The sequence below is a fragment of the Curcuma longa genome, chromosome 3 (genome assembly GCF_044706935.1).
Source record: "Curcuma longa cultivar G26 ecotype Majalengka, Jawa Barat chromosome 3, ITB_CL_G26_1.1, whole genome shotgun sequence".
Classification (NCBI taxonomy): Eukaryota; Viridiplantae; Streptophyta; class Magnoliopsida; order Zingiberales; family Zingiberaceae; genus Curcuma; species Curcuma longa.
In genome coordinates, this window is record NC_133863.1 from 15,881,548 (window position 1) to 15,903,060 (window position 21,513).

Genomic DNA, 21,513 nt, shown 5'->3' on the forward strand with positions numbered 1-21,513 from the left:
CATTGTTGTAGTCACCGCAAAAGGAGATAGTATACTGATTTAGATGGAGTTGTCATTGTAAAGAGGGAAAAAGGATAGCTAAGTCCAAAGTCGATCCTTGTTGTACAAGGATTCTTGGGCGAAATTATAATTTTTGGATCCTGACACAATAACATATTTAATTTTTAGAGCTAAATAACTTCGAGCGTCGACCTCAGCACTCGCTCGTCATCACATGCCGACCTCTTCTCGGCCTCGAGTCTCAATTTCGAGCTCTGGCTTGGTGCTCACTCGACATCACGTGTCGACTTCATCTCAACTAGGGGTGTAATCAAACCGAACCGAGTCAAACAGTAAGAGGCTCAAGCTCGGTTCATTTTTTCTAAGCTCGAGTTCGGCTCGAGTTCGATTCGAGCTTTAATTCTTAAGCTTGAGTTTGGCTCGTAATGAAATTAAATAGTTCGCGAACGGCTCGACCTCGATTCGAAAATGACTCGTTTTAAAGTTAAACGAGTTTAGTTCGAGCTCGAATCGAAAATAGTTCGTTTAAAAGTTAAATGAGCTTAGTTCGACTCATTAATATATAATATTTATAATTCATGTAATATATATATATAGATATATACACGTTCACGAGTCTCTTCACGAACACATTCGTGAGCCTTTAAACGAACATGTTCACAAGCTCACGAACCAAATACTGTTAAACTCGAGCTCAGCTCGATAATATTTTTGAGTTTGAAATCAGGCTTGAGCTTGGCTTGTTAACGTAATCGAACGAATTTTTTTTCAAATCAAGACTTGAATAGCTCACGAGTAGCTTGGCTCATTTACATCCCTATTCTCAGCCTCGAGTCTTGATCTCGAGCTTTGGCCTCGGCACTCGTCTGACATCGCGTTTCGACCTCATCTCGACCTCGAATCCTGATCTCGAGCTTCGACTTTAGCCTCGACACTCGCTTGGCATCATGTGCCGACCTCATCTCAGCCTCGAGTCCCGACCTGAAGCTCTGACCTTAGCACTCGGCCGGCATCACATAACGACCTCATCTCGACCTTGAGTCCGGACCTCGAGCTCCAACCTCAGCACTCGGCCGCCATCATATGTCGACCTCATCTCGACTTCGAGTCCCGACCTCGAGCTCCGACCTCAACACTCGCCCCACATCACATGTCGACCTCATCTCGACCTCGAGCTCCAACCTCGATACTCGGGCGACATCGCGTGTCAACCTCGAGCTTCGACCTCGACACTCGCCCCACATCATGTGCTCTCGCCCCACATCATGTGTCGACCTCATCTCGATCTTGAGTCCCGACCTCGAGCTCCGACCTCAGCACTCGCTGGGCATCACGTGTCGACCTCATCTTGACCTCGAGTCCTGACCTCGTGCTCCGACCTCAGCACTCACCCCGCATCACCTGCGGACCTCATCTCGACCTCGAGTCCCAACCTCGAGCTCCGACCTTGGCACTCGCCCCGCATCACGTGTCTACCTCATCTCGATCTCGAGTCCTGACCTCGAGCTCCGACCTCGGCACTCACCCCGCATCATGTGCCGACCTCATCTCGATCGATCTTGAGTCTCGACCTCAAGCTGCGACCTCGACACTCGCCCCACATCATGTGCCGACCTCATCTCGATCTCGAGTCCTGACCTCGAGCTCCGACCTTGTCACTCGCCCGCATCACATGCCGACCTCATCTCAATCTCGAGTCCCAACCTCAATCTCTGACCTCGGCATTTGCCCTGCATCACGTGCTGACCTCATTTCGGCCTCGAGTTTCGACCTAGAGCTCCCGCCTTGGCAGTCACTCGGCATCACTTGCCGACCTCATCTCGGTCTCGAGTTCCGAGCTCGAGTTTCAACCTCGGACATGCTCGACATCACATGCCGACCTTATCTTGGCCTTGAATCTCGACCTCGAGTTCCGACCTTGGCACTTGCTCGACATCACATGTCGATCTCATCTTGGCCTCAAGTCCCGACCTCGAGTTCCGACCTCGGCACTTGTTCAATATCACATGCCAACCTTATCTTGGCCTTAGGTCCCAACCTTAGAGCCTACTTGATCCTAGGAGTTGGTTGACCTACGCAATTAAGGAAGTCTAAGACTGTTTCTTCCGAAAAAATATAAAAATATCTTCAAAAGACATGGATGATCAGAATCTTTCTAAACTAGAACGGATATTTCAAAATATATCTTAAACGTATATTAATAACAATATAAAAGAGAGCTCATACCCATGAGCACAGGTATGCACACATCAATTCTAATTTTTTCCAAACCCTTGAACTCCTTTCTCACGCAAAATTCTAACTTGAACATCAAAATGACTTGTCGGAACCCACTCCAATGTCATTCTAACTTTCTTTTTAAGTATTTTTCAAGTCCTGTTTATCTTCTTTGACAGTTATATTTGAGGAGCATACATGTTAATAGTTCGTTAGTTGGTGGCTTGACCATCCATAATATTTGACTGGAACATTTAGAAAAGAGAAATTTCACCTTAATTTTACCAATTAAATGCATTCAAAATTAATTACTTTTTCGTGCAATACTATTTACTATAAAGGATCATTTTAAAGTGTGTTTTACACACACAAAAAAATGATATTTCAACTAAATCACTCAAATTTTCATTTTTCTCTTATTTATTTTTTTAAACTATAAATGAATAACTCCTTTCAATTAAGTACACAGAAGCTTTTAATATTAAATTGATGTTCAAAGATTATGTTATAATATTTTATAAATGTCAATTTAAAATTGACAATAATACAACCATGTATGTTTTTTTTTTTTGCCATATTCTGTTATGGTCGAAAGGGCATTCTATTTTTAAAATAAATATTAAAAGGGTGCTCAATTTTATTATATATATATATATATATATATATATATATATATATATTTAGTGTTCAAATAGTATTTTTTTATCATAGTTGCTATAATATAAAATAAAATTATTTTAACTTATGTTAAAATTGTTGCGGATAGAATACATTCTTATGTTACAATATTTTTTATTAACTTAATTAAAATTATTTAAAACTTAATCAAAATTGCTTTAATCATATCTATTATAATATGGGGGTAATTTGATCTGAAATACAAGTTTTTTTAATAATAAAAAATGGGATATATTTTTTTAAATGTGCGACCTTTTAATTTTTGGGCAAAAATAAAAAAAATGCTTTTTATTATTTTTGTCAAATAGGCGATCCTTTTTTAAAAAATATCAAAAGACATGTCATTATATTTTTTAATCCTAAAAGTACTCTTATTGTTGTAGCAGCAAAAGTGTACTAATTTAATCAAAATTGTTATATATAAAATATTATTATATTAAAATATTATTTATTAATTTGGTCAAAAATTTTCAAACTTAATTAAAATCGCTTTTACTTGGTCAAAATTTTTCAAACTTATTTATTAAGTTTAAGCAATTTTGAAGAAGTTCGTAACAAGTATTACAACATTAAGCGATTTTGATAAGTGTGAGTATTTTTTTACTAAATTAATATTTTGATATATCCATATGTAATAATTAAGTTAATTTATATTAATAAGTATGTTATAATATAATCACTTCGACATCAACATAGAATAAGTATTTCTAAGATGAGAAATATAATAAAATATTATTAATAAAAGATGTTTATTTAATTTTTGCCTACAAAACAAAATATTAGTTGTTATTTTGTTTTTTTTGGGGGGAAAAAATCAAAAAGTATTTTTTACATTTATTATCAAAATGGTATTTTATCTTGCCTCATCTCAATTTTATTTTCAAAAATATTTTTATTTTTTATGTTAATACAATAGTTATAAAATTATAATTATAACTATGTAGCAACTATGATCTTATAGTTACTATAACTACATAATTATAATAATTACTATTATATAACAATTATGATTCTGTAATACAACATAATATTGATTAGAGATGAGATGAATTGTCAATTTTTGATATGATAGACTTGTCCTTCGAGGAATAACACATTAGGAAGGAAATTAACTCTTAAAAGATTGAGAAAACTTGATAAGAAAGATTGACAATGCCTTTCTTGGTATATGAATTGCTTATCTTTTAGCATCAAACTTAAGCGAAAAGTCATTTGAGACTCAATTTACGAAAGTATAAATATTTACATTGTAATGGTTATGATTTATAATTATTATAATATAATATTATTTGAAATATATAATATAATATCAAATAAAGATATTTTTAAGTATAAAAAAAGAATTAAAATAAGATGGATGTTATTTTAATGATAAATAAATATAAATAAATAAAAAAAGAAGCGTGAGCCTTTTAATTTTTGCCTTTTTTTTTTAATTTTATTCGGGTAAAAAGATAAGAGATGAAAAGGAGAAAGACGTGAAGCGTAAATAGTTACGGAAATCGCATGAGTTACTTCATAGACGCGAGGAAGAAGAAGAAGAAAAGGAAGAGAAGAGGAAAAGTGAGACAGATAGAGAGGAGAGAGAGGTGAAGTGGAACTCTTCTCGTTCGACCTTCTCTTCCTCTTCTTCCAAATCCAACGTCTTCCAGACCGATCTCCGCATCGCTTCCGCATCTGATACCCTCCGTCTCGGATTATTGGTAAGCCGCTTCCTCTCTCATTCTGGCTGCAACTCCCCCGATTCATTGATTCTGATGTATGGGGATTTCCCGCGATCCGATTGCCATCGGTTTCGTATTCTTTCGCGCCTTTTCGTCATCTGTCGATGCTTGGTGGCTTTCTTGTCGGATCTGTAGTGGACGGCGGGGCAATGGTTCCTCGCCGATCGGTTGACGTGGTTATGACTTGTTGACCGAGTTTTGGTTTCGTGTGTTGATTGGTAGCTCGAGATTGGATCTGATCCTCATTGATGCTTTCCGGTTTGAATTCCTGATTAAATTTCGGATTTTGATTCGAGGGTGATGTCGATGACGACGACGACGGTCCGGGTGGTGCTTAATTTGCAGGAAAGCGGATGAGGATGGATCGGGGGAAGCTCTTCATCGGCGGAATCTCGTGGGACACCAATGAGGATGGTCTCCGGGAGCACTTCGGCGAGTTCGGGGAGGTGGTGGAGGCCGTCATCATGAAGGATCGGAACACTGGCCGCGCCCGCGGCTTCGGGTTTGTCGTGTTCTCTGACCCTGCCGTTGCGGAAAGAGTCGTGATGGAAAAACACACAATTGATGGTCGAGTGGTAAGTAGATTCTTTTCCACTGATTTAATGCGATTTTAGATTATTGTCATAGTCTCTTAAGCGTGGACTTCAGCTCAAGCGGCGGTTCTTGGTTAATCCCTTAGGTGGATGTCAAGAAAGCTGTTCCTAGGGACGACCAACAAGTTCTTAATAGAAGCAGCAACAGCATCCATGGTTCTCTTAGCCCTGGTCGCACAAAGAAGATATTTGTGGGGGGTCTGCCATCTACCATAACAGAAAATGACTTTAAGAAGTATTTTGATCAATTTGGGACGATCACTGATGTTGTGGTTATGTACGATCACAATACACAGCGACCTAGGGGATTTGGCTTCATCACCTATGATTCTGAGGAAGCTGTGGATAAGGTATTGCTCAATACTTTCCATGATCTGAATGGTAAGAAGGTAGAGGTCAAGAGGGCTGTGCCTAAAGAGCTTTCGCCTGGGCCCATCACACGATTGCAGACTGTTGGGTTTAACTATGGTGTGAATCGAGGAAATAATTTTCTTAGTGGGTATGCACAGGGGCATAATCCAAGCTCAATAAGTGGCTATGGTATGAGGATGGATAGCAGATTGGGAGCACTATCCACTGGGAGGAATGGGCTCCCTTCACTTGGTCCTGGTTTTGGAATGGGACTCGATTACAATCCAACTTTGAACTCAGGAATTGTAGGGAATACAGATGTAGGTAACATTCTTAATTATGAACGGGCTTTAAACTCCTTTTACAGTGGTGGGAATTCAAGTAGGTACGATGGTCCCATTCCATATAGTGGTTTGAACCGAAATACTAGCACACTTCGTAGTTCAATGGCTCAAACTTTATTGGGAAACACAAGCCTCAACTATTCTGTAAATTCTTCAACTGCAAGTGCCTCCATGACCTCTGGGAGTGGTGGCCTTGGTAGCTTTAGCAACAGTAGCTTGAACTGGGGCAGTTCTCTTCCTAACTCATTGCAATTTGGGGGGAGCCGCTCAGGCTATGGCAGTGGCAATGTGAGTTATATTGGCACTGATAATAATGCATTGGGTGGCAACAGTTTTGAAAGAAGAGTCTCTCCTCCTGTGGCCAGTACTAATCTTACCTGTTTGAACTCTGGATATGAAGTACACTTTGAAGATTTATATGGTGGAAATTTGGTTTATGGGGACCCTACTTGGCGACCTTCATTGTCAGATGTTGATGATACTGGTTCATTCAGCTATAGGCTTGGCAATTCAGATGCTGATTCAGGCAAAGACTTTGCAGATTATATAGGTGGTTATCATGTTAACAATAGGCAAACAGATTGAGGTATCTCAACCTTCTAACTTTTTGGTAATTAAATTTACTTTCCTTGTTATGTAAGAGAAGCATCACCATCATCATGTGGCATTTATCCCAACGATTTGGGTCGGCTACTTAATCTTATTCTTCCATTGAGTTATATGCAAAACAATATTACTAGTAAATTTTAGGTTAATTAAATCAATTTGATCTCTCTCTATCATGTGCACCTTCCACTCTAATAGATTCTAACTCTTTTGAATATAGTATCTATTGTTATGTGAAAGAAGCATATGATTTCTTTTTAGATCTAGTAAATAGCTGCTACTAGATACATGCTGGTATACTGCTTATTTGAAACATATTCATCAAGTACATATATTGCTATCTTTGTTTTAGCTTTGGATTTTATACTAAAGATTATTATCATCTCAACCTATGCCATTGGTGATATCTAAGTATCTTTTAATTGTTTTAGCAAGTGACTATGTAAGCCAAGTTTCAGAATGCTTCCATGCTCTTGAAAAATAAATCTTCCTAGCATGAAATTAGAGAATTAATGTATAGGAGTTGGGAAAAAAGCTTCACAATATTGGCTTACCTCAAGAGACAAGATGAAATGCTTTTTTCCTCTTCTTTCCTTTTCTGCATAAAATGTTTGGAATTTTTAAAAAATGTTAAATAATATAAGTGGATAAGTTAGAGTGATAAGATTCTTATAGTTGACCCCACATAGGTGAAATGAATTGCTTACTGCATGCTTGAAAAAGTTTGCCAGCTTCAATACTGATAGAAGTTTATTGAATAGAAAGAGTAATACACTCTTCTATATGAACCCACACATTGTCTATAAGGTTTCAGAGTTCCCTTCTCTAGAAGGATAGGAAGATGATAATTCAGTTGGATAATGTTGCTGTATGTCACCAACAATGTGTGATCTACTGAGATATAGTAATCATTGATACAATAAGGGCATGCTAGCATGTTACTGTTTGATTGCCTCAGTTTTATGTTCAATTTACCTACTTCTAGTGATGATGTTCCATTAAGAGTCCATGATGTAACTTTGTAATTTTCTCATTTTACATTGAGAATGCCATTTTTTTTACATGAGAGAATTGACCTTTTTGATGGTGGAAAGACCAAGTTCTCAACTGATTCCATTTCACAAAATCAAATATTTCTGAGAAGCCATGACTTTCATCTCAACCTAAGTTTTAAAGTATTCTTACATGTTGCATTGAATGAGACCAATGGTTCTTATAGCACCCATTCAAATCAAGCCAATTTTAAAACAAAATTAAATAATGCTCTCAAGACATCTAATATTGGACTAACACATGAATGTATCCTGGTTAACCAATAGGATACTGGACTAACACAATTATTGGATATGAATACATTTCAGATTCTTCAACTTTGTTTTGGTTGGTGCTTCTCTTTGCCTCCCCTCTCTTTTTATAGTGTCCTCATTATCGACAAACAAAATCAAATGACAAGCTATGAGTAGAAAATCTTCTTATCTTAGTTGATTCTGGAGTACCGACTAAGACAAGCCTATTCTTGATCCATGCTACCATCATAACACAGTGAAATTTACTGCTGCCATCAAAGTATCAATATTGTCAGTGATTGGAATGGTACTTTTTGGCCATGTCAACCGATACTAATCAACACTTGAAAACATGCTTCAACCTTCAATGAATTCATGCTATTAACTGAAATTTTATTTAGGAGAAATCCAAACTTCATCAAACTGATCTTATCTATGTTTCTGCTTTTAAGAAATGGCAATCTATCGAAGTTTTGCTTTTCTATTGGAGCACTGGTTGAAAATTTACATGTCTGAATTAGCTTTTGCCAATTCCAAGTCCTAAATATTTTTTCATGGAATCATTTTACCTTGGTTTATGTATTTCAATCAATCCATACTTTTGAAAAATTAAAATCAATTGATGATGAGGAAGACGATGACATTGATTGGGACACCATTAATTCAGGGAAAATAGAAAACACCATATTCAATAAATTAGGGAAGCTAACTTTATGAAGTTGAAATAGGTATTCTGGTAAAGATACTATCATATCAATCACTAAATTCGCTAAGTTGCCTTTGTCAATGGATGATTTTTATAACTTATTGATAGGTTAGAAAAGGAAAAGGTACAATTTATGGCATCCTCCTATGATTCACTTAAATTCTAAATCAGTTAGTAATACATCTTGATGGAAATTTGATCAAAGAGGTATAGTATTCATTCATTGCAATCATTTAGCAAATTACTATGCTGTTCTTGTACAACGGAAAGAAAACACTCAGTCACAGACAGTGCAAGTGAATTTATTACGTGTGTTTTCTGGAAGGCAAAAGTGTATGATAAAGTATTAATTAAATGGAGCTTTGCTCTCTATTCTGATCCACATGTTATTCTTCCATCATACATTTGTCTATTCTAGTGATGTTTTCTATAGCTGAAGAGATCAACAATGAGCCTTATGTCCAAATTATAGTAGGTAATAACCATGGACATTCTTGAATTGGTCGCTCATCTTTTGTTCTTTCCACAAATTGTAATGGGTTTTCTGTCTGCTGCCTCAAAAAGTATGACCTACTGAACTAAGAAGTGTATAGCTTGCAAAATGAGATACATGAATGTGTTATACATGCGGGTGACAGATTAGGAGTAGGACCTGAAAAACTTTATTTGTAATGTATTTTAATTTTAAACAGTTCTTTGAAATAAGAATAAAGAAAAGTGAAGCCTTTTACTGTTCTTTTGTAAAAAAATTAAACACTAAATTTACCAACTTTAGTGATTCTATGCAAATGACAATTAAAGTGCATCTGCATTGTTACAACTAAAGAGGCTTTATCTTGCTGGTGTTGCTTCTCTATCAAATAGTTTCTCTATGCGCTACTTCCCATGTATCGTCATACACTAATATATTTATCTTTTGGCAGAGAGATGAATGCTAGCCAGCTTATTTTCCCTGGTAGATATGTTCGTATCAAGACTGCAACAGAGTTGCAATGTAGATGTACAAATATTTTCCTTTCCATTCTGCCTGAGTTCCAACATTTGGTGTTTTGGTCTGCAAAGAAATTTCCTGGATATGACTGCACAATGGTTGCTGTGTCATGCAGGGATTGCCACCTTGGGGGATTTTTTTCTCTCTCTTTTCTAGTTCTGATCTCATCATAAGTCAACAGTTGAGTGAACCTGGTGCGGATTGTGAGTTATATATATTACATATTGGGTACATTATATGGATCAGTTAGTCATACAGAGCTAACAAAGGCGTCCAAATAAGTTTAGATTTACATTTAAAGATTTTGCTTGTTGATTTTGGTTTTGCTTTCAATTTTACAATAATTAGTTTTTTTTCCAGTTTGTTTGAGGTGTAGAATGTGGTTGCAGGATGTCTTCAGAAGAGTTGAGATTCATGCTGGCGTTGGCCCTGAATGGAGTTTTAGAAGTATTTCTGATAAATTAAAGATAGGAAGGTTCAATGAAATGACATAATTGTTGCTTTTCGACTTTTATGTCATGCTTTTTCTTTCTTTCTTTCTGTTTTTTCGATTCTTCATTATATTAGACTTTATAGATATAATTGTTTACAAGCATGAACTCTAAGTGTTAATGTTTGCCTCCAAACATAAGATTGTTGAGCATTGTGGTTTGATTTCATATAGTGAATGTTTGTGCCAAGGATCTTCCAATGAATTTGTTGAAAGTTATGTTCTTTATTAATTGGCACTGTTTTGTTTAAGTTTTTTAATTTTTATTTTGTTTTACTTTTGCTCTAACAAGGAAAAGGCCTGCCAATTCAAGGTTGAAATGGTGAAATGTTGTTCCTGCAGTTTCAATTTGATTAATAAATTTATATTTACCAATAAAAAAAACTTGTTGGTAGAATAGTAATGAATTTGAATTGATGTGTGTTAGAAACTTATGGCAACTTCAATAATTTCAAGCAGAAATGGATCTTCTTGAGAATGTTTTAATGATAATCTGTTTTAATGATAATCTCTATGTTAATGTACTCTACTTCCTTTATTAAAGAGAATGGATAGGTTAATAAGAACCAATCAGTGTTACCGTTCCTTGAGGAGTTCTTGAATGGATCTCTCTACCTATCCAAAATCATAATTCATTCAAATACTTTGGTTCAGCATTGTCTTTAATATAATTGTAATTGTTGAACTTGCTCGAGATGAAGAGATCGAACTATACAGGTTAACTCGCGGTGTCTTGAACAAGCTGAATAATTTAAATTTAAATTTTTAATTTTTTACTTTCATACAGGAAAGTGTTTGTGGAAATATTCGATCAACATTCAGTTGGGAAGCTAGAAGCTAAAGGAGAAAGACATCATGGACATAACCTTCAATAAGGAGTAAAATCAATGCTTGATCAATGGATTAGGTAAACTCCATTGGAGCAAGTTCATTTGATCAAACTTGCCGTCTTGAATAGTCTAATCGACTGTGTTCTGTTCTATGGCTTGATCAATTCATTGACCGACTGAATGCAGATGAGCATGAATAATTAATTATTCTAAGAATTTGTGCCTAAAAGGCATGAACTGATGATCGTGAGACCGATCGTGTGAGGCCGGGTGGATTCTATCTTTTACAGAAGATTTCACTATTATTACTCACTAAAGAGAGACAGAATTATCATTTCTGATGTATGATATTCTGTTGTAGCTTTTGAGATATAAAATTAAAGAGTGATCTCTCTTATTTAATTATGCCGTTCTTAAATGGTCGAATTGAGTCTAAATTGACGTAAACAAATCAAAATCAACTTATTTAAAACTCGGAGTGTACATACAACTAAATTATACTATAAAAAATGAAAATACAAGAAGAATTTTAATGACTTTTAATGAACTCGAATTGATATGAGTTAATGTTAGTAAAATTTATAATATAACAAAATTCGTGAAATCCATGATCTCAGCCGTCCCATACGGTCGACCCTACGATCATAAAATTTACAATACAAACCATACCTCTTAATAATTTTTGCTACTAATCAAAAGTAATATATTACTTCTTCAGCAAAAGATGAAATTCGTCACCCAGTAATTCCACATGATCGGCCCCACGACCATCTATGAAGAGGTAAATCGAAAACTACAGTTGGCCACGATGGAAGAAAGCATTGCCTCGACCCTTGTTTACTTTAACAAGTCTGTCCTATCGTAATCAACTCAACTATATCCCACATGCAAAAAAAAAAAAAAAACTTTAAAGATGTATACAAACTCATTTCAAAGCAATCTTATTTTATCTCTATGCCCCAAATATTTAATCAATTTCAAGTTCTCCTTTTAAGCTACGTATACTTATTCTTTAATTTTTTCTTCTGGGTTTCTTATAATTATAACATCATTTGCTTCTTAAACTTTTAACTTTAATCGATTTGATCTCCTTCACATATATCTATACCATTCATCTAGCTCAAGCTCCCTGTAATTCACATCATGGCAACATTATCATTTTTGTTTTTTTTTCTAATTTGTATTTTTCTTAATAGCCGTACCATCAACTGTAGGGGTCATATTTTGTATATATTTTTAAATAAATTATATATATATATATATATATATATATTTTAATTCTTGATATATAAATTAACCATATGACTAAATCGATATTAAAAAAATTACATTAGTAACAAAAAGGATTTTAAGCACTTGTTGATTTAATCATCTTTTACTCCATTGAAGAAGAATCTTGAGGAGGAAAAAAATAAAATTAGGAAGAGGAAAGAAACCTTCCCTAATTTGATGTGTTTAGGTAATTATTAAATTATTTTTTTTATCGAATTAGTCCAACAGTATTTTAACAATTTTGATCAAAATTAATTTAATATTATAAGTTTTAACTAAGATTAAAATTACTCTAATGCTAGCTAGAGCTTGAAATAAGGAAAATTTTCCACTAAATAAATTTATATTTTTCATAAATAAAAACATTTTATAAATTCTATTCTATGATTTTTTTTTCAAAAAAGAATTTATAAATCCTACTTTCCTTGATGTATAATTCTTGATACATAAAAACATTTGAAAATTTAAAAATATAAAATTAAAGAGTGAAATTTATATATTATTTATATTATATCTTAATATTCAAATGATATTTGAACATGGATAATAGGATATATTATGACATGGAAGGAGGTAGCCAGTTGATTGGTGGCGACAAACCTATATTTATGTTAAGAGTGCTGTTTAATTTAATATGTAGGATGTGTACTTTCAATAGGAATTGGATTTGTTTTGATTGAAATACTTTTAGATTTTTATCCGGAGTCAAATAAAAAATATAATTAAGTTTACAATAATTAATTCTAAGCAGTGGATATATTCAAATAAACTTAAGACAAATTCAAAAAAAATAAAAATAAAAAAACATTATAATTCCTGAAAAATTAGTTATTTATTCTAAACGGGCAAATGCAAAGCTATTTAAATGCGGCGGCGCCGCCCTCCCATTAGATTGCATCAAATCTCTTCCTCTCCTTAGATTTTCTATTTTGATTCTGCTCTTAATATTGATACAGATAAACGAGGATGTGTTGGCCGAGCAAGTGCTGCTGCCTCTGCTTCCTGCTGCTGCTGGTGATCCTCGTCGTGGGCTTCACCTCCGGCTTCGGCACCTTCTCCCGTGGCCTCCACGAGATCAGAGACCAGCCGCCGCACTTCGCCGGCGGCCGGCCCTTCTTGCCCGGCGAAGCCCCTGCTCCTTTATGATAAACGCGATCGTTCCTAGCTCGCACTCTATTCTTTTTCATTCTTTTACTTCTCTAATTTGAAGATAATTTTGCCGATTTACCTCAACCCTTTGCATTCATGTCATATTATTGTTGATTTACGGGTGTATTTTATATATTTTTGTTCTAAAATTAGTTACTAGATCTCTCTTATATATATATATAGAAAAATTGATATACTGCACGACGGAGAAATGCGCGATCCCTGCGTGACACCTGCGACCCGCGCCTGTTGCCGCCCTCGCCGCCGCACCGTCCGGCCGCCAGACCGGACGCGATCGACGTGCGACTCACCGGCGCACCGGCCGGCGTCGGATTCCGGCCGGATAGTGGCCGGAATCCGACGAATTTGGCCGGAATTTGGCCGGAAACCGTCGATTGTAGTGCTGAGCCATTTGCGAGCGAATTGCGATCGATTTCCGGCCAAATTGCGGCCGGAGACCGACCGAGGAAGGACCGCTGGCCGCCGGCGGTCCGGCTCGGCCGGTCTTCGGCCGCGATTTGGCCGGAAACCGGCATTCGTCGGAATCGCGGCGGGCAGTGGCTGCGCTGGATTCCGCCCACAATCCGACCGGAATCCGGCATCGGTCGACACGCCGACAAGTGGCGCGTCGATCGGGCCGGTCCGGCTGCCGACGGTGGCCGGACGGTGCGACGACGGTGGCTGGAAGCGGCGGGGGTTGAGGGAGCGGCACTGTGCATTCCCACTTTTGGACGGCCAGATTTGCGCGATCGCGCGCGACAGCCATTCGTCGGAATCGCGGTGGGCAGTGGCTGCGCTGGATTCCGGCCACAATCCGACCGGAATCCGGCATCGGTCGACGTGTCGACAAGTGGCGCGTCGATCGGGCCCGGTCCGGCTGCCGGCGGTGGCCGGACGGTGCGACGACGGTGGCGGGAAGCGGCGGGGGTTGAGGGAGCGGCACTGTGCATTCCCACTTTTGGACGGTCAGATTTGCGCGATCGCGCGTGATGGACGGTGGATTGGCTGTCGCGCACGGGCGCGCACGATGGTGTCGCGTAGTATATATATATATATATATATATATATATATATATATATGTTCTCCTGAGCGTCTCCTTCGTGCACGTCCGCAAGTGTCACCCTTACCCATCACCGTTGCCGCCGCCCTCGCCGCACCATTCGCCGGCCGCTGTCTCAGGCGCGATCGACGTGTCGCTCGTCGGCACATCGTCCAGCGTTGAATTGTAGTCAAAATCCGGCTCAATTTGGTCGGAACGCGGCCGACAGTGACGCGTCGATTTCCAATCAAATCGCGGTCGAAGACCGGTCGAGGAAGGACCGATGTCGCACGCCGGTCATTCCTCGGCCAGTCTCCGATCACGATTTGGCCGGAATCCGACTGCGATTTGGTTGGAAACGCGATCGGTAGTGGCTCGTGCGGTTTTCGACCAAATTGCGTCGGAATCCGACCACAATCCGATCGAAATCCGACGCCGACTGACGCGCTGGCGAGCGGCGCGTTGATCGCGCCCGGACCAACGTTGAATGTAGATATAGAATTTTGATTTTTCATATTAATTACAAGTTACACAATTATAAAAGAAAATTGTAAAAATCAAATACATTTTTGTAGAAATTTATAATTTTACACTCAAATTAAAATCAGTCTATTGTAAAAAAAGAGTAAACTTTAAAATAATCTCTTTTTCCTATATCCATGTCGAGGATAGATTTTTATAAAATCTTAATTAGATTTTGAATAGTAAAAGCTCTGTTCTTTTATTTTATTTAAAAATTCTATAAAAATTTAAGAATATACAAATTGAACAAATTTTCATAGAGTTTTATAAGTTTGGCTTTATATATCCAAGCATTTATATTAATATTTTAATTTATGAAATGATTTTTTATAAGAAATTACCACTAAACCACTTATGAGAATATCCTCAAATAGTAAATGATTGAGTTCGTAACATTACTACTAAACCAACAAATCAATATTGTCATAATAATCAAGGTGTAATGCATTTTGTTTTGACACTAATATTTCATGAGTGAACTAAACGCATCAGCATATCTGCAATATAAAGAGTCTATCACTTTTGATGATAATAGTTTTCCTATTTAAGTGTTTGGAAGGTCCTAAACTTGAATATATTTATAATAAGCTAAGGTTTTATATATGTTTATTGAACAATTAGAGACCTAGTTGTTAATATACAAAGACTTGATTACTGTTGAGTTTTGGTCTTTTCACTTCATCATCACATATTTGTTTCTCCTTGTCTGTTTTCTTCCTTTAGGTCACTGCAAAGAGCTCTTGATAGAAGACTTCATCTTTCTTTCTTGTATTGTAGTGCATATGCTCCTGATGAGTCATCTGTTTGGCATTTTCCAGAAAAAAGTTTATATAAACAATGCTGTTACATTAGCTTTATCATGTGTTTTTATTTACCTTTTTGAAGTTCCAACTTGATAGCCATTAGGAAGACATGCTGATTTGCAGTGTGCAGAAGCAGCATTGAAATCTGTACTGGGAGGGCACATATGGTTGTGGAACCAAAAGATGAACCCTAAATTCCATCCTTTAAGGTAGACATCAGTAATTCTATAGCTGAGTCAGGTCTGATGCAAAAAGATAAATAAAGATCATTCTCTTTTCAAGACAAATTGACAGCAAAGTGCAAACACACACAGCCACACTGCATGAACAGATAGTGCCAAACCGTCAACCATATTTGATATTGATCCACTGAGAATTATATTTCAACAGTCATTTTACAAGATATTAAAGTAGAATTAGGATTCTAACGCACATTTCCCTCTGATTTTTCAAGCGGAAAGCACACTAAATTACTCCACACATCAGGTAACACAGTTTGGCACCACAAGCTGCAATTCTCTTGTGATAAAAAAATGAAAGTGTTCTAACTTGATTTTCTAAAATATATAGCCAACTATGAGAAAGAAAGATCCTCTCAATGAACAAAAAATGTGTCAAGGGTGGACCGCCAGTGAATTGGACGTAGAACAAAGTTACCAAGAAGCCCCATTAGACCATTTAGAATTTGATTAGCTTTTGGAAAATGTTAACTTCACAAGTCGCCTGATTGGTTTAGGCCGATGCTAGGCTCAGACAAAAGCTCTGCTCCTTGAGTTTGTTTTAGATCCTCCTGTTCCAAGAAACATAAGTACAAAGTTATCAGAAGGAGATGCATACACCCTCCAGCAGAATGCAAATAAGAAAAGAAACTGACCATGACACCCTCCAATATAATACAAATAAGAAAAGAAACTAACCATGATTGTTCTGTTCTCAGTTTCCATGTCCTCACACAACTTCTTGAGATTTTGAAATTCTAATCTGAGGGCAGCGTTCTCGTTGCTCATGTCATTCACTTTCCTTGCCAATTCTTCGCATTCTTGCTGGTACAAGAGGAGAGAAAAAGGTACTTTCAATTTGGTTGTCTAGATATTATGCAGTGAAACTTTTCCAGGTCAATGTGAATCATAAGATTAAGATCAGAAAAACAAGTGTACAAAGTGTATGCATTTTTATTCACTAAAAGAGTCAAGCCTAACAACTATTTAAATAATGAAATCCTAAAGGCTGTAAATTTGATATTATGACATTCATCTGATAGGTGACTTTGAGATAAGAGGAAAATTGTAAGCATTATCCTGTTCTAAATGATGCTTCGGAGTAGCTCATATGACCAGTAACTGTTGCATAATCTAATATTTATTTTCTCCTCTCCCTCAACCCTCTCAACTTTAGACATTTGATGGCCATCTTTGAACATGGTGTTTTTATCATTTCATAAATAAAGATTCCGCCTCAATGTTCCTTAGTTTTTCATATATATTTTTTCTCATAATAACTTTGCACATGCATTTGAAGATCTTTATGTCGGGTACAACGTTTTATGTATTATTTCTTTAATGTTTTATATACTGTTACTTCTTAACACTTGCAAAGAATGGTTCGCCATATGTATAAGATAGAAGAAAATCACAAATAAAATAGAATAACATCAATTGACAATAAACTAACTTGGACATTTAGGGGACTTTTACAAAAGTGCAAATACCAAATGGTATGACTACCAGGTAATGTAGTTGATTGCAACATCATAGTTGTACTCTACAAAAACCGACCAAATGAACAGCACCTTAATGCGTACTATTTAAACTGGATAGAGTTCATTTTTCTGTTTAAGCAAGTCGACTCCACAAAATTCCATTCATCTTTAGCACAAATTTAAGAGAGATACAACAGACTACAAAATTTTTGGTAACTCTGACAGTATGGATAACTGATAAGTTGAAGAAAATGAACAAGAAAAGAGAAAACTGATAAGTGTTTCATCGCCTTAATGAAACAAAGAACACAATTCAATAGTCTAAATAATACCTGCTTCCTCATCCTTGATCTTCTAGCTGATTCCCTGTTAGATTGTTTTCGTTTTTCCCTCCTCTGTTCACGTTCATCCTGAAAAAGCTATTATTAAAAACATATTTTAAAAAGAGAAACTTAGATCATGGTTCATCATGTATGCCCTTTTCACATCCTACCATTATGGTTCCTGAATTTGCCCCATTAGACCTAGCATACATGGGGACAGATCCAGAAATGGAAGAACTTAACAAATCCATTTCAATATTATTTTGAGAACCAGACAGTGCTGCTCTTCCTGGGGCAGAGACTGGAAGTTTTTTGGCAGTTCGCACTCTTCCACTATAAGAAGATTGAGCATTAGCACCACTATATTCATCATTGCTGAGGGAATGAGAGGTTCCACCTGAGCAAATTCAGTAGGAATGGCTATGACCAAAAAGTTTCAAACTGACAGAGATTAATCATTTTTCATATAGAAGATTTACCTTTTGGAACTACAGTGTCATGACTTCTATTTCTATTTGAGAAATGCTCCTGAATAATCAAGAGAACTTTGTGTTAACTGAATTTGAAATATATTCTTGTGTTTTTAATCAGGCAAGGAGCCTGAGCAGTAACAGTATCAATTGGTCCCAAGATAACATTTTCAACAACGCAAAAGTAGAAATGGCATAAACAAATGTCACAAAGACATAGCCCCATCATTTTCATAAGGCTTCCAAAGAGGTGCAAATAGCAGGAGAACTGTGAGCCCCCAAACAAAAATAGAGAATCAAGGGGAAATTTCCCATGCTTACCTTTGGTTGCCCATCGCCTCCTACGGTATCAGATGACCCATTTGTTTCAGTATGATCGCTGTAGAAAAGCAATATCAACAGAAACGTCAACAAATATCAACAGTCCATCGTTCCAGTCCGCAAAGCTAACCTCTGCGTGGCATCCTCCCCGACAATGGAGGCTCCTCTACCATTATTCTCTCGTTTCCCTAGAGATTCACCTCCAGAACCATCCTTGCTCACCGGACGCTGGTCCTTCTGCTCCGAAGTCTCCCTTCAGTTTCAGTCGTCCGATAAGCCATGCCCTAGAAAATCACCCACTCCAAACATTATTCGACCCCGATCAAAACCCCAAATCGGAGCTAACGGAAAGCTACAGTAAGAAATTTAAACAAAGAACAAAAGGGATTTCTCGAATATTTATCTACCGCGTTCATCTGAGGCTGAGCATAAAATCCTCCGTGCGGGTAGAACGAAGCGTAAGGGATCGGGCTTCCGAAGGGTGCCGGCATCACTTGCTAGGAGATTCCATTGCCAAAAATCACCCGCAGATATCAAAAAAAAACGGTTAAAAGATGTAAATTTTAACTCCGATGCAAACTTTTTCCAACTCCACCAAGAGGGATTCCACAAACCTGAGGTCCCCAGACCACCGGCTGCGCCGCGGCGACCGGCGAAGGCGAATAGAAGGCCTGGGCCATCACGGCCGGGACCCCGTGTCCGTAGAAGGCCTGCATGGGGTGGACTGCGGTCAACCGCATCGGTGGCGGTTCTGGTGGACCTTTGGAAGGGGCTTCCGGCGACAATTTGGCGGTGGCGGCCTTCTCCTTGTGGGAGCCCATCTATTCCGCCACAAGTGGAGGCAGCGGCGTAGGACACGGGACGAGGAGGTGGAGAGGCCGAGAATGAGATGGCAAGCGGAAACGGATCGATTCGGCCACGGCCGAGATCTGAGCGCTAGGGTTTTATTACCAGCGAGGATTGGACCCGATCCGACGCGGCGCAAAGGAGCCATACACCCACGCAGATATCGCACGCAAAGATGGTACGTGCCAAATTTTAATTGGAACAATAGGAATGGGACCCGGACACCTATCTGCTATCTTGAGGTGGAGCCCGCAAGCGACTGGGTGTGTGAGTAGATGAATAATTTCTAAGAAAATTAAATAAAAACGGTAAGTGATGAGGTGGCAGCACGTGAGAGGCTGGATCGTTAGAAAGGTGAACGGGCTTAGACTGCAGATAAAAAGGAAGGAGTCGGGAAATAAACGGGAAAGAAAAGGAAGGAGCTGCAGGCGTTGGCGTTGGCGGCGGCGGACGTGCTCCGGGAGGCGGTGGCGGTTTCGCGAGCCGCCCCGCGCACCTTCGCCTCCCTCACTCTTGCCGTCGTCTTCCCCCTCTCCTTCTCCGTCCTTGCTTAATCCCTCTCACCCACCCCCTCTTCCTCCACCTCCGCCCCCGCCGCTTACTGGATCCTCCTCTACCTCTTCCGCTACCTCCTCTTCTTCTTTACCTTCTCCCTCCTCTCGACCGCCTCCGTCGTCTTCACCGTCGCTTCACTCTACGCTGTCAAGCCCGTCTCCTTCGACCTTCGCCTCCTCCCTCGATGCCGTCCGCCGCATCTTCCCCCGCCTCTTCCGTACCTTCCTGTAGGTCGCCCTGCTCAAGTTCCTCTACACCCTCTCGTACTCGTCCTCCTCCCTCTTTTCCTCCTTTTCCACTCCTCCCCTCTCGGCTCTCGTCGTCTTCCCCATCCTTCCTCGCTGCCCACGTCTATATCTCCTTGTATAAATTATCGAACCGAATGAGATTATCAAATAAAACATAATTTTATATATTTATAGTAATTATTTACCGAATTTATTTTTTATATTCGTTGTCTGAAAAATATTACAATGAACAATCTTTTCATTTTTCACAAATCAAAATTCCTTTGACGGTAGATATTTCTTCTTCAAAGATATTTTTTATAAAATAGATAGTCTTTAAAAATTTCTGTATCATTTTCTCACGCTCTTCTCTTATTTTACCATACAATGGAGCTTTTTTAAAAGTAAAAAATGTAAACCATCCACGTCTGCATAACATGTAGACATGAATAATTATCACATTGTGCAGACATGATAGTCACAATTTAAGTCATAAAAATAAAAATATAATCATAAAGACAAATTAATCATAAAAATTAAATAGAACATCTAATTCATATATCAGAAAAATATGCCACAACAAACATTCTAAACGATTAATACTAAGAAAGTTGTTATACCTTATATAGTCACTCTTTCAAACAAATTGAAGACATCAACATCTTGCATTTATCTTAAATTAAATCATTTATATCAATATAAATATTTTTAATCTCTTATAATAACTATTATGTTAAGATCATATTTATAATATCTTCATTCAATACAATTATTTACAATTACATTTTATGTACTCAATACAAAAATATAATTGATTGACTAGTGAATAAATAACAAAGATATAAATCTATTTTAATCTTGCTTTTTAGCTAAAATCCATTCATTTTAATCAATTATTTTCCTAGACATGTTCTACAGACCGAATCATCCATGGTCAATAGATACATGCTAAAGTTGTAAACTCTGATTAAAACTTCAAGTAAATAGATAAATAGTCATTTAGAGTAAAATCAAGATTAACTCATAATCTCAAAGGTCTCACATAGTAAAGAAGCAGAAATCCATTTCCCTACTACCTTTATTGTTGCTATTGCACATATGGTATGAATCATATGTTACGATATATTATTCTCTTTACAAATAAAGAGCGCATGTTATTTTCAAACATCGTATAGATTTTGATCTAGACATTCCTAATGTCTAATCCTGAATTCAACTAATAAATTCTGATTTGGCTTCTTTTAAGTTTAGTAAATAGTAGGTTCATTTACTCTGATCATTATTAATTCACGAATGATCTCATCTTGATACAACTATCAAGGCAACTCCAACATATAAATATGTTTTCATTTACAACTTCATTAGCTGTCTCATAAGTAATAGTCTTACCTCTATTTATACTTAACAAATAGAGATGATTGTCCATGTAATAGGAACAAGCTCAACCTGCCAATATGCTCACCGAGATTT

General features: G+C 37.5%; 1 protein-coding gene and 1 pseudogene across 3 annotated transcripts; one reads left to right on the forward strand and one right to left on the reverse strand.

Annotated features, from left to right (window-relative positions):
* Positions 1 to 4,448: 4,448 nt before the first annotated feature.
* On the forward strand, positions 4,449 to 10,136 carry LOC141824232 (heterogeneous nuclear ribonucleoprotein 1-like). 3 transcript variants are annotated; one of them, XR_012601426.1, is made up of 5 exons: positions 4,449 to 4,598; positions 4,965 to 5,194; positions 5,299 to 6,493; positions 9,429 to 9,676; positions 9,886 to 10,136. XR_012601426.1 is itself a non-coding variant. In XM_074711481.1 (4 exons), the coding sequence occupies exons 2-3, from the start codon at positions 4,973 to 4,975 to the stop codon at positions 6,490 to 6,492; spliced, it is 1,416 nt and encodes a 471-aa protein (XP_074567582.1). In that variant the 5' UTR covers positions 4,449 to 4,598; positions 4,916 to 4,972; the 3' UTR covers position 6,493; positions 9,429 to 9,879. The 3 variants fall into 3 exon arrangements, 2 of the variants coding, with proteins under 2 accessions (XP_074567582.1, XP_074567581.1); XM_074711481.1 differs by lacking the exon at positions 9,886 to 10,136 and having other exon boundaries at positions 4,916 to 5,194; positions 9,429 to 9,879; XM_074711480.1 differs by lacking the exon at positions 9,886 to 10,136 and having other exon boundaries at positions 9,429 to 9,879.
* Positions 10,137 to 16,105: 5,969 nt separating this feature from the next.
* LOC141824904 (transcription factor HBP-1a-like) lies at positions 16,106 to 19,318 on the reverse strand (annotated as a pseudogene).
* Positions 19,319 to 21,513: the final 2,195 nt, after the last annotated feature.

What these genes read in the sequence shown, in the direction of transcription:
- LOC141824232 (XM_074711481.1), top strand. Translation starts at nt 4,973, where the DNA reads ATGAGGATGGATCGGGGGAAGCTCTTCATCGGCGGAATCTCGTGGGAC. An exon ending in ACACAATTGATGGTCGAGTG is followed by an intron (nt 5,195 to 5,298) that starts GTAAGTAGATTC and finishes TTAATCCCTTAG; the next exon opens with GTGGATGTCAAGAAAGCTGT.